This window comes from Notolabrus celidotus, chromosome 19 (assembly GCF_009762535.1).
Source record: "Notolabrus celidotus isolate fNotCel1 chromosome 19, fNotCel1.pri, whole genome shotgun sequence".
In the NCBI taxonomy this organism is placed as follows: Eukaryota; Metazoa; Chordata; class Actinopteri; order Labriformes; family Labridae; genus Notolabrus; species Notolabrus celidotus.
This window is the reverse complement of record NC_048290.1, coordinates 6,742,898-6,757,623: the sequence shown is the minus strand read 5'-3', so window position 1 is coordinate 6,757,623 and position 14,726 is coordinate 6,742,898. Positions and strand designations below refer to the sequence as shown.

The window sequence follows — 14,726 nt, the reverse complement described above, 5'->3', positions numbered from 1 at the left end:
CGTCTTTGTAATTATAAGAGGCTTCAGTATTTATTTCTTACAATGTAATTATTGAGCTCCTTTATTTCCTCTCCTCATCCTCGGAGGTAGTTTTCAAGGCCATCGGAAAATAATGGGCCGGAAAAAAAAACAACCATGCCCCACTCTGCGAAATCAAGCGATGACATAAGAACGCGTTAGCACACTGTGAAATAGTGTAGGAGTGAGATTTCTTTCCCTTTTTTAACAGGCGGCGAACAGGAGGTTTTTAAATATCCATTATGAAATGATTGAAGTGCTTTTTTGAAATGTTCTTGTCATTTAAAATAGAGGAACTTCAAAAATCAGGGTTTGAGGCCGATTCGTGTTTGAAGATCTGATCTTTTTCCCGTCTTTATTCATTTTTATGTCGGCTACTTTCATCCGCTGCATGTCCCCCCGTCTGAAATAACCCTTTTGATCTTTTTTTATTTTCTCATAATCTCCAGTGGGGATGTTTTTTGCCAAAGTTTTGTTTTCAAAAAGACTTCACTAAACTGCATCCTATCATTTTACTAGGACAACAGTCGGCGTGTGGAGAACCTGCTGAGGCTGTGGATCATCGAGGCCAAAGATCTGCCGGCCAAAAAGAAATACTTCTGCGAGCTGTGTCTGGATGACTCACTCTACGCCCGCACCACCTGCAAACTCAAGACGGACAATGTGTTTTGGGGAGAGCACTTTGAGTTCAACAACCTGCCCGCTGTCAAGAGCATCACGGCGCACCTCTACAAAGACACGGACAAGAAGAAGAAGAAAGATAAAAACAATTACATCGGACTCGTCAACATCCCCGTCGCCGCTGTTACCGGGCGGCAGTTTGTGGAGAAGTGGTATCAAGTGAGCACGCCAAACCCACCTAAAGGAAAAACATCTGGGCCTATGATTCGGATCAAAGCACGCTATCAGAGTATGAACATCCTGCCCATGGAGATGTACAAGGAGTTTGCAGAGTACATCACCAATAACTACATGCTGCTGTGCTCGGTGCTCGAGCCAAGTATCAGCGTCAAGAACAAGGAGGAGATGGCGTGTGCGCTCGTCCATATTCTACAGAGCACCGGCAAGGCCAAGGTTAGTCCTGTTATTATGATTCATAACCATGTTTCCCATGTTCAAACGCTCCATTGAGGAGTTCCAGGTAACAAAACCTGAATATAAAACCATCATCTTTCCAGGAAGTACTCACATTAAAAACACAAAGAGGCTAAATATCCCTCCACTGCTCATTGTCTCAACTCTTGACCCATACAGCTGTAGAACAGAGCAGACAAAGACCAGACAGACAGGTGATTTCCTCTCGCCGCACCAGCCTGTATTACATTTTTAACTCAAGCTAATCCCTTACATGTATCCCCCGCAGTGCTTCACCGCATACCGATGCAAGACAGAAGCACAATATATCCACCGCTGTCTGTAGCACTGCAAGCAAAAAAGGGGGGAGAAGATTAGTCTAGCACAGTGGGAGCTAAGTCTCCCATGACAGCAGGCCAATGGACTCAGATAATCCCCCCCTGTCCATCCAAAATAGCTGTATTTTACTTTGACAGCGCAGCGTTTGTCTCTGCAGCGTGGTGAAACAAATGGTGACTTTCTGACCCTCCGGAGCATCAAAGTGAGATATGACAGGGAAAGCCATTTTATCGTCTGCTGTGGGAAAGAGGATGTAAGTGCTGGATTGAGTAGTCAGTTAATCAAAAGTATCAGCGGGAGCAGTTGTTGGGGGGGATTTTTTGAGCATAAATGACAGGAATTCAAAGTTCGAGTCGCTGAAGTGAAATGATCTGCTAGTTTTCAGTGTTTTAAAGCTTTGTAGACTGAGTATATTTTGATGCTTGTGTATGTATTGAACAAAAGACAACAAGACATCAAACTAAGTTCTAAACGTAGACTGTATATAAAATGGACAGCGTTGCTCCGCCTTGTCCCGTTGTATGGTTTTGAAGCCAAAAAATCCCGTTCCAATATGCAGCCATAGTATGAGCTGTAGAGAATTTCTCTGGTTGCCACAGTAATTTCTGTGTTGCCACGGTAACGAGCTCCGCCCTACAGTGTAGCGGCACGAGATCCTATGGCGTTTCCCTCTACGGCAGCTGTCAATCAAAGTAAACCTGAAAGTAAAACCCTGTTTTATAACCTCTGATAACTAACGAAAAAGAAACTTTTCTGAAAAAAGAGGCATTGAACACAAAACAGTCAAATACTAACTACATATCACCACAGCATACGGATGTGAGAAACATTCGTACAACGTGTATTTATTTTTTAAAGTTTGACTGCAGCCCAATTCAAATGAATGGGGGAGACAGAGTTTTTGACCTATACTGCAGCCAGCCACCAGGGGGCAGACGCTTTGGTGGAAGCTTCACTTCCAGCCGAGCGAGCTGCACCCCTGGTTCTAAAGAGATGTTGTGGTATGGAGACGGTTGAAAACCAGTACTTATAATGTACGATTAGAATGAGATGGAAAGTTATTCACAGTACCCTTTTTAAACACCAGAGGGCACTACATGCTTAAACCTCTCTTGCCCGACGTCATTTCGTGTTACAAGTACGTTGTAGTTATAGTTATTAGCTTTTTCATTTACTCCCAGAACTTCGCAATTCAGTGGAAGTACCTGTTGCATCATATCAAAATAAAAGCGATTTTGGTGTCAAAACAGCAAAAATAGTTTCGTTAACCCAGCATCATGAATTGTATTGTATTGTGTCATATCAGATCGATTTGTATCGTACTGTACCGTGTCATATCATGTTGTGTCTTTATCGTATCTTATGATATTGTACAGTATCATATCATGTCATGTCGTGTCGTATTGTATTGTATCGTATCGTGTCATATTGTATCATATCACGTCATATTGAATCTTATTGTCTTATGCCGTATCGTATCATAACACACACACTATATCGTATTGTTTTGCACATATCACATCGTATCATATCGAGTCGTATCGTATTCTCCTTCATCGTATCATACCGTAGGTTTAGTGTATTGATACATTCCTAGAGTTCTATAGCCAATCTGATCTAGTGGAACAAAGTGGTAGGCTTTTTCTAACTACATGGTGAGGTAACACCATGCTGCCTCTTCATCGGTGGATTATTTTAACATAAGATATACCTATATTAGCATTTTTCTAACACTAGCTAACATCACGTTGTCAGCTAGATCCACTATTTTGTTGTTTTTTGCTATTGTAAGTATATAAAGTACATGAAAACTGAAGTACAAAAACAATCATCTACAATTTCAGCCATGATGAATCTATGAAGGCAGCAGGACAGTTGGTTTCCAGAGAAGATGATAACTTAGGTATTATTTTGGATGTTTTTTGAGACATTTTTGAAATGCTATCGATTTTGGAGCAATTCTATTTTCTCCTGTTTTTCAGATCAAACACTAACTGATTACCTGATAAATCTATCCACAGATTAGAAGAAATAAAAGCAGTCTTCGGTTGCAGGAGAAGTCTTGTAGCTCTGCTGGATTTATCTCAGCTCCCAAGCATTTCTAATGAAAAAAAGATTTTTCTGTCAGAAAATCGGCATCCTGTTGTCCCTGTAATGTCTAAAATAACTATCTGTTTTAAGTGGAATATTGCTTGAGGGTGCTTTTTTTCTCTGCAGCATCGACTTCTCTGTCTTTTCTGCCTCATCAGTCGCCGGCGACGACATGTGCCTTAATTTAGTTTCCTTGACAGTATCTCATCAGCGGGGCTTTGAAACTTTTATTTGACTTTATCACGGCTCAGCGGCATGATGAATGATCTGTGCTTAAGAAGTGATGTCTAGCCACACTGTACACCACCAGTCAGCTGGTTTAGAGTCTGGAGCGATAGCTGCTGATTGATGGGGGAGTAGGCCTCTGCTGGTCCCCGGAGAGACGGGATACATTCTTAATTACTCTCAATTAATCCTGAGCAAAGCACTAAAACTTTTACTTCTATCTCACATCCCAATCTTTCTTGCTGGCTTAGTTTTTGTTCAATTTGGGTGCACTTCTTTTGAAGCAGTACCAGTAGTGTTATTTCAAACTGGCTGATCGCTATCCTGGCATGACTGCACTGCACCTGCGTTCAAAACAAACTTTATTTTGATCTGTTTTAGGTTGTAAATACAGATAAAAAAGATTTTGCCTTCAGAAGAAGACACAGAAACATTTGAAATCTGCCGTCAAAATGTGGAGTGTCGGTTTTTCCTGTCTTAAAGACTTTCATCATTCAAGATATCACGTTTCTGTCAAACTTATTAAGGCACTACACACACACACACGCTTTAAGCACATATTTTTCTTTTAATCTTGACAGAAGAAGCAGTTGTGTTACGCCAAACACATCACACGGCGATACCGAGAAACCACTTACCCTCAGAAAGTCCCTGGGCCTAATTAGGATATCCTCTGCTGCTGAATACATGCTTTATAAGCACATATCTTGGCCACTGTTGCATGGCTCATTCATTTACAATCCAATCATGAGTTTCTTTTTTCATGTGCTGCCAACTTGGGTGCGGTTCTTGCTAGCTTTGGAGAGTTATATTTCGGAGTCAAGCAATTTAGTTGAGCAAAGATAAACTCTGGAAAATCCCATAAGCCTTGTTTTATTGTTTTCCTGCAAATGTTTGGCAGAGCCGACGGTTATTTACTCCTCTCGTCTGATATTGTGTCGTCCTCCAACTATACAAGTCAAAAATGCATGAGTCAGTGTTAAATTGTGCAATCTTGGCTGAGTCTTTGCATTGTCGTTGCATTAGACATTCACAAAGGAGCATGCCGCAGCCTCGCTTTCACCTTACAGAGGTGAGCAGGAGGTGAGCGCTCCTCTTGAGAGATGCAGCAGCAATTCTCTGTCGCTCTGAAGTTCTTCTGATGTGCATCGTGTTTAATCAGCTGTGTACAGGTGGGAAACAGCTTCTAATTGCACCTGGCTATTGTTGAGAGATGCAGACGTCCATTAGTATGCAACACCTCCAGACTTCTGTTTTCTTCCTGTGTCATTTCATCACCTATCACTGAATAATTACTCACCAAATATTCTGCTCCATTGCACACTCCTTCTCTCTCGTTCTCCCTCGCTTCTTTCCTGCTTTGTTTTTATTCATCTCTCTTTCATGCTTCATCGCATCCTGAGGCCAAAGCTCTCCGGGGAGATGTCATTACTGATGCTGTATTGGTGTCTAGATGCATTGGCAAACGTGGCAGCCACGCCCTGTCGCACTGCAAGAGTGCTAACGTTATACACACACACCTACGTAAAGTGTAAACACAATGCATCAGAAAGTGGTTTCAGTTGATGTACTCCATTTCAAACAAGCAACTTGGTCTGCAGTTTCAGATATAGACTTCCAGGTCAGGTCAGGCTTGAGCGTTCTGGTTCCAAGTTTTATGAATACAAGGAATGTGATAATCAAGAAGTTAAGCAAGTGATCGATTGTGAAAATCTAACAGGACATCAAGCCTTTGATATCAGGCCTGTTCTAAGTTTTAACAACCTGTAGAGTATTTGATAACCCATTAGCTACCCTTTGACAACAGCCTACATTATCCTAGTGTTGCTTCCTAGCTAACACTACTGTTTGATAATGTTATAGGATAAAACTGGAAAGGCTAGTGTCTTAAGATACAGCTGTAAAGGTGTCAATTCCTTGCTAGCTGTACATAAGGCTGAATAAGAGTAATATTGCTGAGCAAAATGTATTGCGTCTTTGCTAATACTATTGCCTTAAAGCTAATGGTGATGTTAGCAAGAAAATGGTTGAACATTGGTATTTATTCTTTTGCTTTTGGTACTTGTTGAGTTATAAGATACGTCTAAGCTCAAAATATGGCACAATGTCAGATTCTTAGTTTAATCAGCTGGAGTTAGCGGGCCTAATTGTGACTTAAAACAACTTCTAGCCAATAACTTGTTAGCTACCCTTCGATGTAAGCTCATGTTAGCATTTCACCTCCTCCTAGCTAACACTGATGTTGCCTCACAAATTGTAATTATAGTGTGTTCCTCTATATCTAATGGTAGTGCTAGCAAGAAAACAGTTGAATGCTAACATAGCTGTTTTGCCTTAGCTTTCAGTAACTATTCAGTTATATGTTTTGTCTTGATATTTGGTGCAATGTCAGATGTCCAGTGGGACATGGTACCATATTTTGAGTTTAATCAACTCATAACAAGTTACCTGTTAGCTAGTGTTTGACAACATCTAATGCTAGCTGTCTATCACGTCCTAGCTAACATTAATGTTTATCAGTGTTATAGTTTGACACAAAAGGTGTAAACTCCAAACAAGCTGTAATTTAAGTTAAGCTAGCAAACTGTATTGTTAGCAAGCTAAGCAGTATTTTTATGAAGCCAAAAGGAAATATTTGATTGTTTGAACATTGTGTGTTTTTTGTTTGCAATCGGGTTGTTGTTAAGTATTTTATAGCTAACAGTTATGTTAATTCGGACATTGCTGAATGCTGTCATTGGCTGTTGATGGCATTCAGCTCTTGGCATAAAAACATATTTTGGAAACGTGGCTCCATGTCAGATTTCTATTTAACCTGGGATGACAGTGCAACATTTCATGAAGCCAGGGCTACCACAATGTGTTTTTAGCAACAGTGGTGTTTAATAATTAGAGATGTATTGTATAAGACTGTATTGTGCCCCTTTTATAGAGGGTTAGTTCCCACTGAAAATAGTTAGCAAAGATCTGGTGGCTCTTAGCTGAAAACATCTTTCAACATTTATCATAGTTGAAGTTCTGTGTTCTCTTCAGTCAGCTGGTTGTAATTTATTTTGATGCCTTTTAATCCATCTGAAGTCAACACAGAAAACAATCATAACACCTCTTTTGATTTTGTGTGCTGTTAACTCTCCTCCTCTGTCAGATGTGCTGTTACATCCATACAGCACGACTAGAAGCTCCACAGCCACAATAACAAACACTCCGCTGCATGTGCTGAAACTGCCTGGAGAAGTTCACCTTTCTTTCATCTGAAAATATCCACTCCTGGCATGAGTCCTCTGCGTTATTGATCTAGTCTTCTCGACGCCTCAGCCCCTTTGGGAAGATTAAGTTCTAATTTTGTTGCCGCTCCTTCCTCTCGGTCGCGCCGACTGTTGGAAGTGACGATAAGGAGGATTTATCCTTATGATAACTGGCTAGAGGAGGGTGGTGTTCTGGTTATTATGCCATTGCTTTTTATGTTACCGCTCCTTGAGGTAAACTAACAGCTCTGCTTAAGAGGGGGCGAAATATGTGTCTCTTTTTCTGTCACCAGCTCCTGCTATGTTAGGCACACACATCCTTTAAATGCATTCTGCTCTGTCATCGGTGGACTGCCATGTCATCAACACAGCTGTCGCACACTGACACAGTTTGTCATATGAACATAATTTAGTGTGACAAATGATTTACTTACATGGCATGAAGGGCTCTGGTGCTTCTGTATTTCAGTGAGCCTCTCTAAACCAGGTGTCCCTTGAGAAGGCTTGTGAATGTCCTCCTCAATGATGGAAACACTGTCAGTCTCATTTTTGATTTTGACAGTAACCTGGAAATATGTTCATGTGCTTATTCTCCCCATATATGCAATAATTTTCCATTATTTCCTGTTGCATTTTACACCATAAGAAGTTAACCCTTGGGTTTTACCAGTTCTTCTTTACATGAAACATGCTAACACCTTGATCCAGTATACATACAGAAGTACTTTGCTGATCCTATACTGTGAAATTGTGGAAAATTCTTGTATAGTATGTTTATATTTTATTATTTCATTAAAATTATCTTCAGGTTTATTTTTTCTTATAGAAAATATGTCTATTTTCTAGAGTTAGTGTATAACATTGTATAGATTTTGCTATTTTACTGGGATACAGTATGTCATGTTTTTTTTTTAAACTTTATTTTCTGCTTTTCATATTTTAAACAGACATGACATACAAACAACCACAGTACAATACAAAAAACTATACAAATACACGTACCAACCCCCCACCCCCCTCCCTGAGGCTCAAAGAGAAAGAAAAAGAAAAGAAAAGAAACAAATTAATTAAAAATAGCAACAACAAACAAGCAAATAAAGAAAACCCAACAACAGAAAAGTCACAAAACTAGACAGAGTCTTCCTACTACTATTCTGTGTCTACTTTTAAATGTGATAGGACTGTTCACACAGATCTATGGAAATAGAAAAATAACAAAAGGGCAAAATGCTACTAGATGAGCAGGGCACTTAATGTAAGGGGGAACCTTTTGATGTAGTCTGTAAAGGGACTCCAGGTCCCTGCGTCTTTTGCTTAACTTATATCTGAGCCTTTCCAGAGGCAACAGTATGTATTGATAACCTGCAGCTGCTGTAACACCATCATTTCCCAGTTTGGGTTCAGTAGAGTTCTGTTTTTTTGTCAGAATATAAAATCATGTACTTTTGGAAGAACAAATGTTAATTTGATTGAACAAAATAATAGTCATAGAAAGACCTTGAATCACGCAGGTTCTGTTGTTTCTAACACCTCTTAATTGAAAATGTGTTTTCAGGCTTTTCTTGATTACAGTGTTACATTGAAATAGAATCAGAATGAAACTACATATTTAAAGAAGCACTAATGGTACTGGTTGTTACAAAAAACACTGAAAATAACCTGTAGTTTCTTAATTATTTCGTCATCCCTCTTACAATAGCTATCAAAACAACAACCACACAGTATGTAATCTCTATGATGATCTCCAAGGCTCCAGTAATGGGCACACCTTTGAATCTCTTGGAAGCGGCCACTTTAAAGACTTCAGTTTTTCAAGACGGTCTTTCTGAGCCTTTCATCTTCAGACATTACACTCAGTGACACCATGTTTCTTGGCTGCTTGACAGCTGGTTAAAGTCTCTGCTGCACTGATAACCATTAACTTGCGTCATAACTCCTACTTTTGAGATCCTTTGTTCCAGACCATCACTGTGTCGCTCCATCTTTCATCCCTGTGCCACTATAGTTATGAGTGACAGCTGGCGTCAGTCATGAGGGGCGCAGTCGCCCAACAGATAAATGGCGCTGACCACGATTGTGAGAAAACGATGGCATTTAAAATCCCAGACCCTAAATATATTTCAAGGGAGGAAAAATGGGTCAATACGTTCCATCTATCTTTCTTTATCTCTATTTATGAAGCACTGACATGATTCAGATGTTGCAGTGCACAAGCTCAATCCATAAAAGGAGATACACAAAGCACATCACTGCAAGTTTTCTCTGCATAGCACAATATCATCACACCGGTTAACAACAGCAGTATGGTTTGTATGAAACATCCCCTGACTGCAAGAAGCGGTGGACAAGAGGTGAAACATCCAAACAGAGAAAGGTGAAGAGAAGAGGTGAAGGCTCTGGCAAAGAGGAGATAAGAGAGAATGAAGGAGGAGAAAAAGCCTTTAGAGAAATCTGGACTCGGCTTGCAGAAGCACAGAGTCTGGCTGACTGTGGAGGCACACAGCAGCAGCAGGCTGGAATAAGCCCCACAGAGAGACTGCACACATTGATCTGGATGCATCTTGATGTATCTGTAAGGGCTCAAATTAAAGGACTCTGTCTCACCATTCCCCTCTCTTTACTATCAGTCTTTTCTGTCAGTTAGCTGATAAGCTTGATTTGATCACATATACGTGCCTTTCATATGTGTGCACACGGTTGAAGTGCTTGCAGGCACTTGACAAAATGAGACGGAATAGTAAATCAATAAAATCCTGACATGAGTAACTGAGAACCTGTGAGTCAGAGCTGGTGATTATTGCTTCCTCAATACAAACCTTGAGTTCCCTTCATTGTTTCATCCTCCTGGTCACATGCTGAGATTCACCCCGAGCTGGGTTCATGCTGGCTAGCGCTTCCATCACTCTTTTGTACCTGCTCACTTTTGATTGTCTGTGTTTCCTGTTGCTCAGACGGTCCATCCCAACAAAATGTTTGTAATGCAGTCTGCTGCAAACATGAGCCTTCTGTTATATCTCTGTGGTGAGTCAGACTCGTAGAACCTAGCAAAATAAACTACTATTTTTTTTAACCACACAAGCTGGATTAATATATTAAGAGGTCATCGGTTGCATCCATGATCCCAGAAGGACATATCCTTCTGACTTTGGCGATCCCATGACTTCTCCTCTTTTGATTAAAGGTGCAGTGTGTAGTTTTTAGCAGCATTAAGCAGAACAGACTTGGTAGAAATGGATTATAATACTCATAAGTATGTTTAAGTGAGTGTATTATCAGCTGAATATCAAAATCACTTTATTTTGCTAACTTAGAATGAGCCTTTTATACTTACATAAGGTGGAGGATCATACTCATCATGCATCACAGCAGCTTTATTGTCAACTAGATATCGCTAAATATTCCCATTTCTACACACTGTACCTTTAAGGTTGTCTTTTTAGTATCATCAATGATGCCTTTATTGTACATGTAGTTTGACAACTTGCAGTGCTTTTCCCACTGGATTTGAAGAACAGGTGACACACCTCCTTCCCACATTCATTTCACACACTGTGGGAAAGACGGCAGCTCGCACCAAATCAAGGTGTGTCATCTCACTGGAGCTACATGTGAAGTTTGTGGTTTTGACTGTTAAGTCCACGTTTGTGTTGCTAGTTGTTGCATGTCCCTCAAATCCTCTGGAATGAAATGCCTGTTTAGTTTTCTGGAGATGATAAAAGTATGGTGTCAGAAGTGAGCATGCTACATGCTCAAGTAATGAACATTACACTGATTGCACTTCTGTTATACCAGCATGTCAGCTCTGTTGAAGTGAAGTTATTTTGTTTTTGTTTTCCAAATAGGATTATGAGGCCAAACTTAGCAGTGATTAAGGAGAATATTTATTTATTTATTTATTTATGTATTCATAGACTGAAAAAACTAACGAGTAAGATCCAACCAAGACATACAGAAAAATACAAAAAAATATATAAATTCCATAAAACCTACATTATAAAACAGAGATGATTAGTTTTTTTTTTTTTTTGTTTTATTGATTTTTTATTTTGGTATAGGCAACTTAAACAACCATTGATACATCTTTACTGTATCTGTTGCTATATGGTGTCATAAAATATAATATAACAATAAACAAAACAAAAAAAATGTTCCTTTAAATGAATGAATAAGAGTAAATAATACATACATATAAAAATAATAGAAAAGGGAAGGAAGTGAAAACTAGAAATAAAATTAAAAGAAGTGACACCATCACAATCAAGGCAGGGCTCCACCTTCCAACAAACACATCCCTCTGCAGTCTCACAGAGTATGTTATCTTTTCCATCACATAGATTTCAGAGACCTTTTCAATCCACCAACTGAGTGACGGGGTTTCAGGTTTTAACCACTTAATAGTGATACATTTGACCGCTGATGTCAACAGTATTTGTAGAAGGTACTTTTATCCTCTTCCTTCAATTCCCTGTGGTGTTACACCCAGTAATGCAACCTTCAGATCCTTTGGGAAATCATGGTTGAACACTTCTTTAAGCTTCTTGAAAGCACCATCACAAAATGTTTTTGTAATTGGGCATGTCCAGAATATGTGTGTGTGGTTGCCCAATTGTGCACCACAATTTCTCCAGCACCAATTTGAGTGAGATTGGCCCATTTTGGCAGCTATTTCTGGCCTTTTTGTGCCTGTGTGTAAAGTATAGATTTCAGGGCCTGTGAACTTAAATCAACCACATATAGAAAAACAAGAACGACCACAGAGGAAACATGCACACAGCAAGTCAGCAAACATGTTGTCTGAACGCTGACGACACTCGCTGCAACATCGCCTCAAGTCAAAACCGATCTCCGTAATGATCGTGAGCACGAGCAGCTGAACGGGGAGCGCTGCGGCCTTTCCTGTTGTTGCGTTGACTGATAAGCCAGTGAGCCTACAGGAGGGGGCTGCTTCCATTTCCATTCGGCCTCCAGTCCTCTATGTCAACCCAATGTGACCCTCACAGGAAGGGCTGCAGGCTACAATGCTGTAACACTAGCCAACGGTCTCCGGGGAGAGAGAGAGAGAGACTGGGGGAGGCAGAGAGAGATGGAAAGACGAGGAGAGCGAGGGATGCAGTGGCTGGAGTGGTTCCTGTTTTTTTCCCATGAGTCATTCTTCAGCCCTTGCCCCGGGCTGAAAAACGAGGCTTATTGATCAGTGATGTTGTTAACGTTATGGCCTTTCTATTTTACCCTCAAATGCACTACACTTCCCTCCACTGTACTACGGATTTAGGGCCCAAAGTTTGTCACTCTGAGCATCTAAAAATGTGAATGTACTGCTTTGGAGAGGAGACACAAAGTCGCCTGAAGACTTGATGCAGGTAGTTCCACAGTCCATGACTTCTCCAAATAACACTCTTGGTTACCTCAGAGATGACAAAACACAGTCTATGAACAAAGCTTATAATTTAAAGCAGTGGTTCCCATTTTTTTTCTGCAGGCCTCCCCTCATACATACACACACATACCTACCTATTTATGTATTAATTGATTGATTAATTCCTTCATTGATTCGTTCATTTTTAATTAATTTTTTTCATTTGTTTGTGATTAATTAATTGGTAAATCTGTGTTATCTGAATTTCCTTTTCTCTCCACTGAGGGTTAAACAGTGTTTGACATATTCCCTGTGTTTAATAACACAACATAGAGCTCATCACAGCTTCACGTTTGACAGAGAGCAAAGGTTTTTGAATGTCGTTCTCTTTTTGGTTAAACTGCAGGAACCTGCACAACAAGACGAACTATGAAAACATGGCAGACGTTTTTAGAAATACTTTTAAATTGCTTTCTGTCAGACCATGTATTTGCACAATCATGCTATATTTAACCCCACTAATTCTATGTTTAAAACATTTATTATAGGTCAGATGAAATAAGACAATAAATATATAATTTAGACATACATTTGTGCTCAGAAGTTTAGATACCCTGGCAGAATTTATGATTTCTTGGGTAGTTCAACACAGTTGTTTGATAAAAATTTTGCTTTCCCCAACCACTAAAAATCAGTGAAAAAAAGTTTTTCTCTTATCATTCTTATTATTTGAAAAATGGCCAAAAAACCCGAAAATTCTGCCAGGGTATGTAAACTTATGAGCACAACTGTATACCCATACTTTATTTTACTTTTTGAGTTATGTCAAGTTTTTACAGTTATTGCTGAAAACATGCTGCTTCCTCTTATAGCCGTTTCAAAGTAATGTTTTTTGGACTACATAACATGAGGGGGCTTTTATTGTGAAGAGTTTGTCAGACGGGTAATTTTAATCATTGAAGTAGCTTCACTACGATTAGTGGCGGCCGTCAGGGGTTATTATATTTACAGTTGTTCATCTGGCCTCAGTCATTGCTCCTACACATCTTGAACTGTAGACAACCGATTTTTAACACACTTTAAGGTAGAGCCGTGGTAACAGATGAAAATCTCTGCAGCACGAGCTGCAGCTGCTGCTGTTTGATGAGTGTGGCTCTGCTCTGAAGTGTCACAGGGTAACACAGAATGGAGTGGGGTCTGATCTACGTTGTTGTCTGTCAAATACATAGACTGTATAAATAATGGACGTAGTATCAGTGATGTCACCCATCTGTTCCTGAGTGCTGTTTTGAAGCCAATCGTTGGTGGCAGCCATATTGGTAATGCTGAACTCAACCAGTCAAAGTGTGAGGTAAAGAGGCGGGGCTTGAGCCTCCTAGCCAACAGCTACGTGTTCCCGCTTGTCAGTCAAGTCAGTCATGTCAGTCATTAATGCTGCAAAGATTGTCTTTTTTGAATTGGTGTCTATGTGGTTTCAGGTGTTTCTGTAGCCAGCCTCAAGCGGATGCTTGATGAATTGCAGTTTATAACACATCCGCCTGGGCTTCATATTTTGAGGCCAGAGGTTGCCGCTTGGTCACATATTACTCTGCTACGCTCCTCCTTCACTTCTATCACAGATATACAAAGTTGGCCTAGTTAGCAATGCAGAACTGGATGAATTATATTTATAAGGCCCCGCTCGCCCCACAGTTTGGGAATCACTGATTTAAAGTCAACATAAGAATGATAATCAAGCTTTGTTCGACATTCTCAGCATGCAAACTCTTGATTTGAGGAAACTTCTGCTACTTTTTGTGCTTCAAGACGCATTAAAACTCACCACAATCGTCCCTGTAGGCTCATTAAAAAGCATAATTATATACCCCTTCACTCTTGAGTGTTTTAACAGTGCTCTGCTTCTCTGCTTGTTTGTTATCTTGTTACTTATTATAGTAATTTTATCTCTTGTGTGTGTGTTTATCCCTTATTATTTCACCCTCATTGTCATTGAAAATGTAGCATGCTAGACACAAATCACGGCCGTGTGTCTGCCTGTGAGTGAAAAGCAAAAAAAAAAAAAAAAGCTGGATTCATCTCAGATCTATTTAAGGACTTCATTTTCAAGCATTGTATAAAAGGGAAATAGATTCCCTCTCTTTATGTTAAAAAGAGTTAAACTAGAGAAAAACTTCAATTACTTTTCTTCTTTCTATTTCCTGCTCTGGTATTATCCATTTAAGGCATCATTGTGCTCTCACGCTCATGTTTCTCTGCTCTATATTACCATGGAAACATGCACAAAATAAAACATCTGGAGCGGGCATGAAGAATAAACATGACCTTTTTTTATTCTTATTCTGTCTGAGACATGATGTCCTAGCCTTTGTGCTTTTTGC

General features: G+C 39.8%; 1 protein-coding gene across 4 annotated transcripts in view; it reads left to right on the top strand.

The window, feature by feature from the left end:
• Positions 1-14,726, top strand: part of dab2ipb (DAB2 interacting protein b) — a 151,100-nt gene that overhangs the window by 88,443 nt on the left and 47,931 nt on the right. For all 4 annotated transcript variants that reach the window (XM_034710031.1, XM_034710030.1, XM_034710032.1 and 1 more), the window contains one exon: positions 538-1,092. In XM_034710031.1, the coding sequence (XP_034565922.1) occupies positions 538-1,092 (555 nt within the window). The remainder of the gene's footprint in view (positions 1-537; positions 1,093-14,726) is intronic.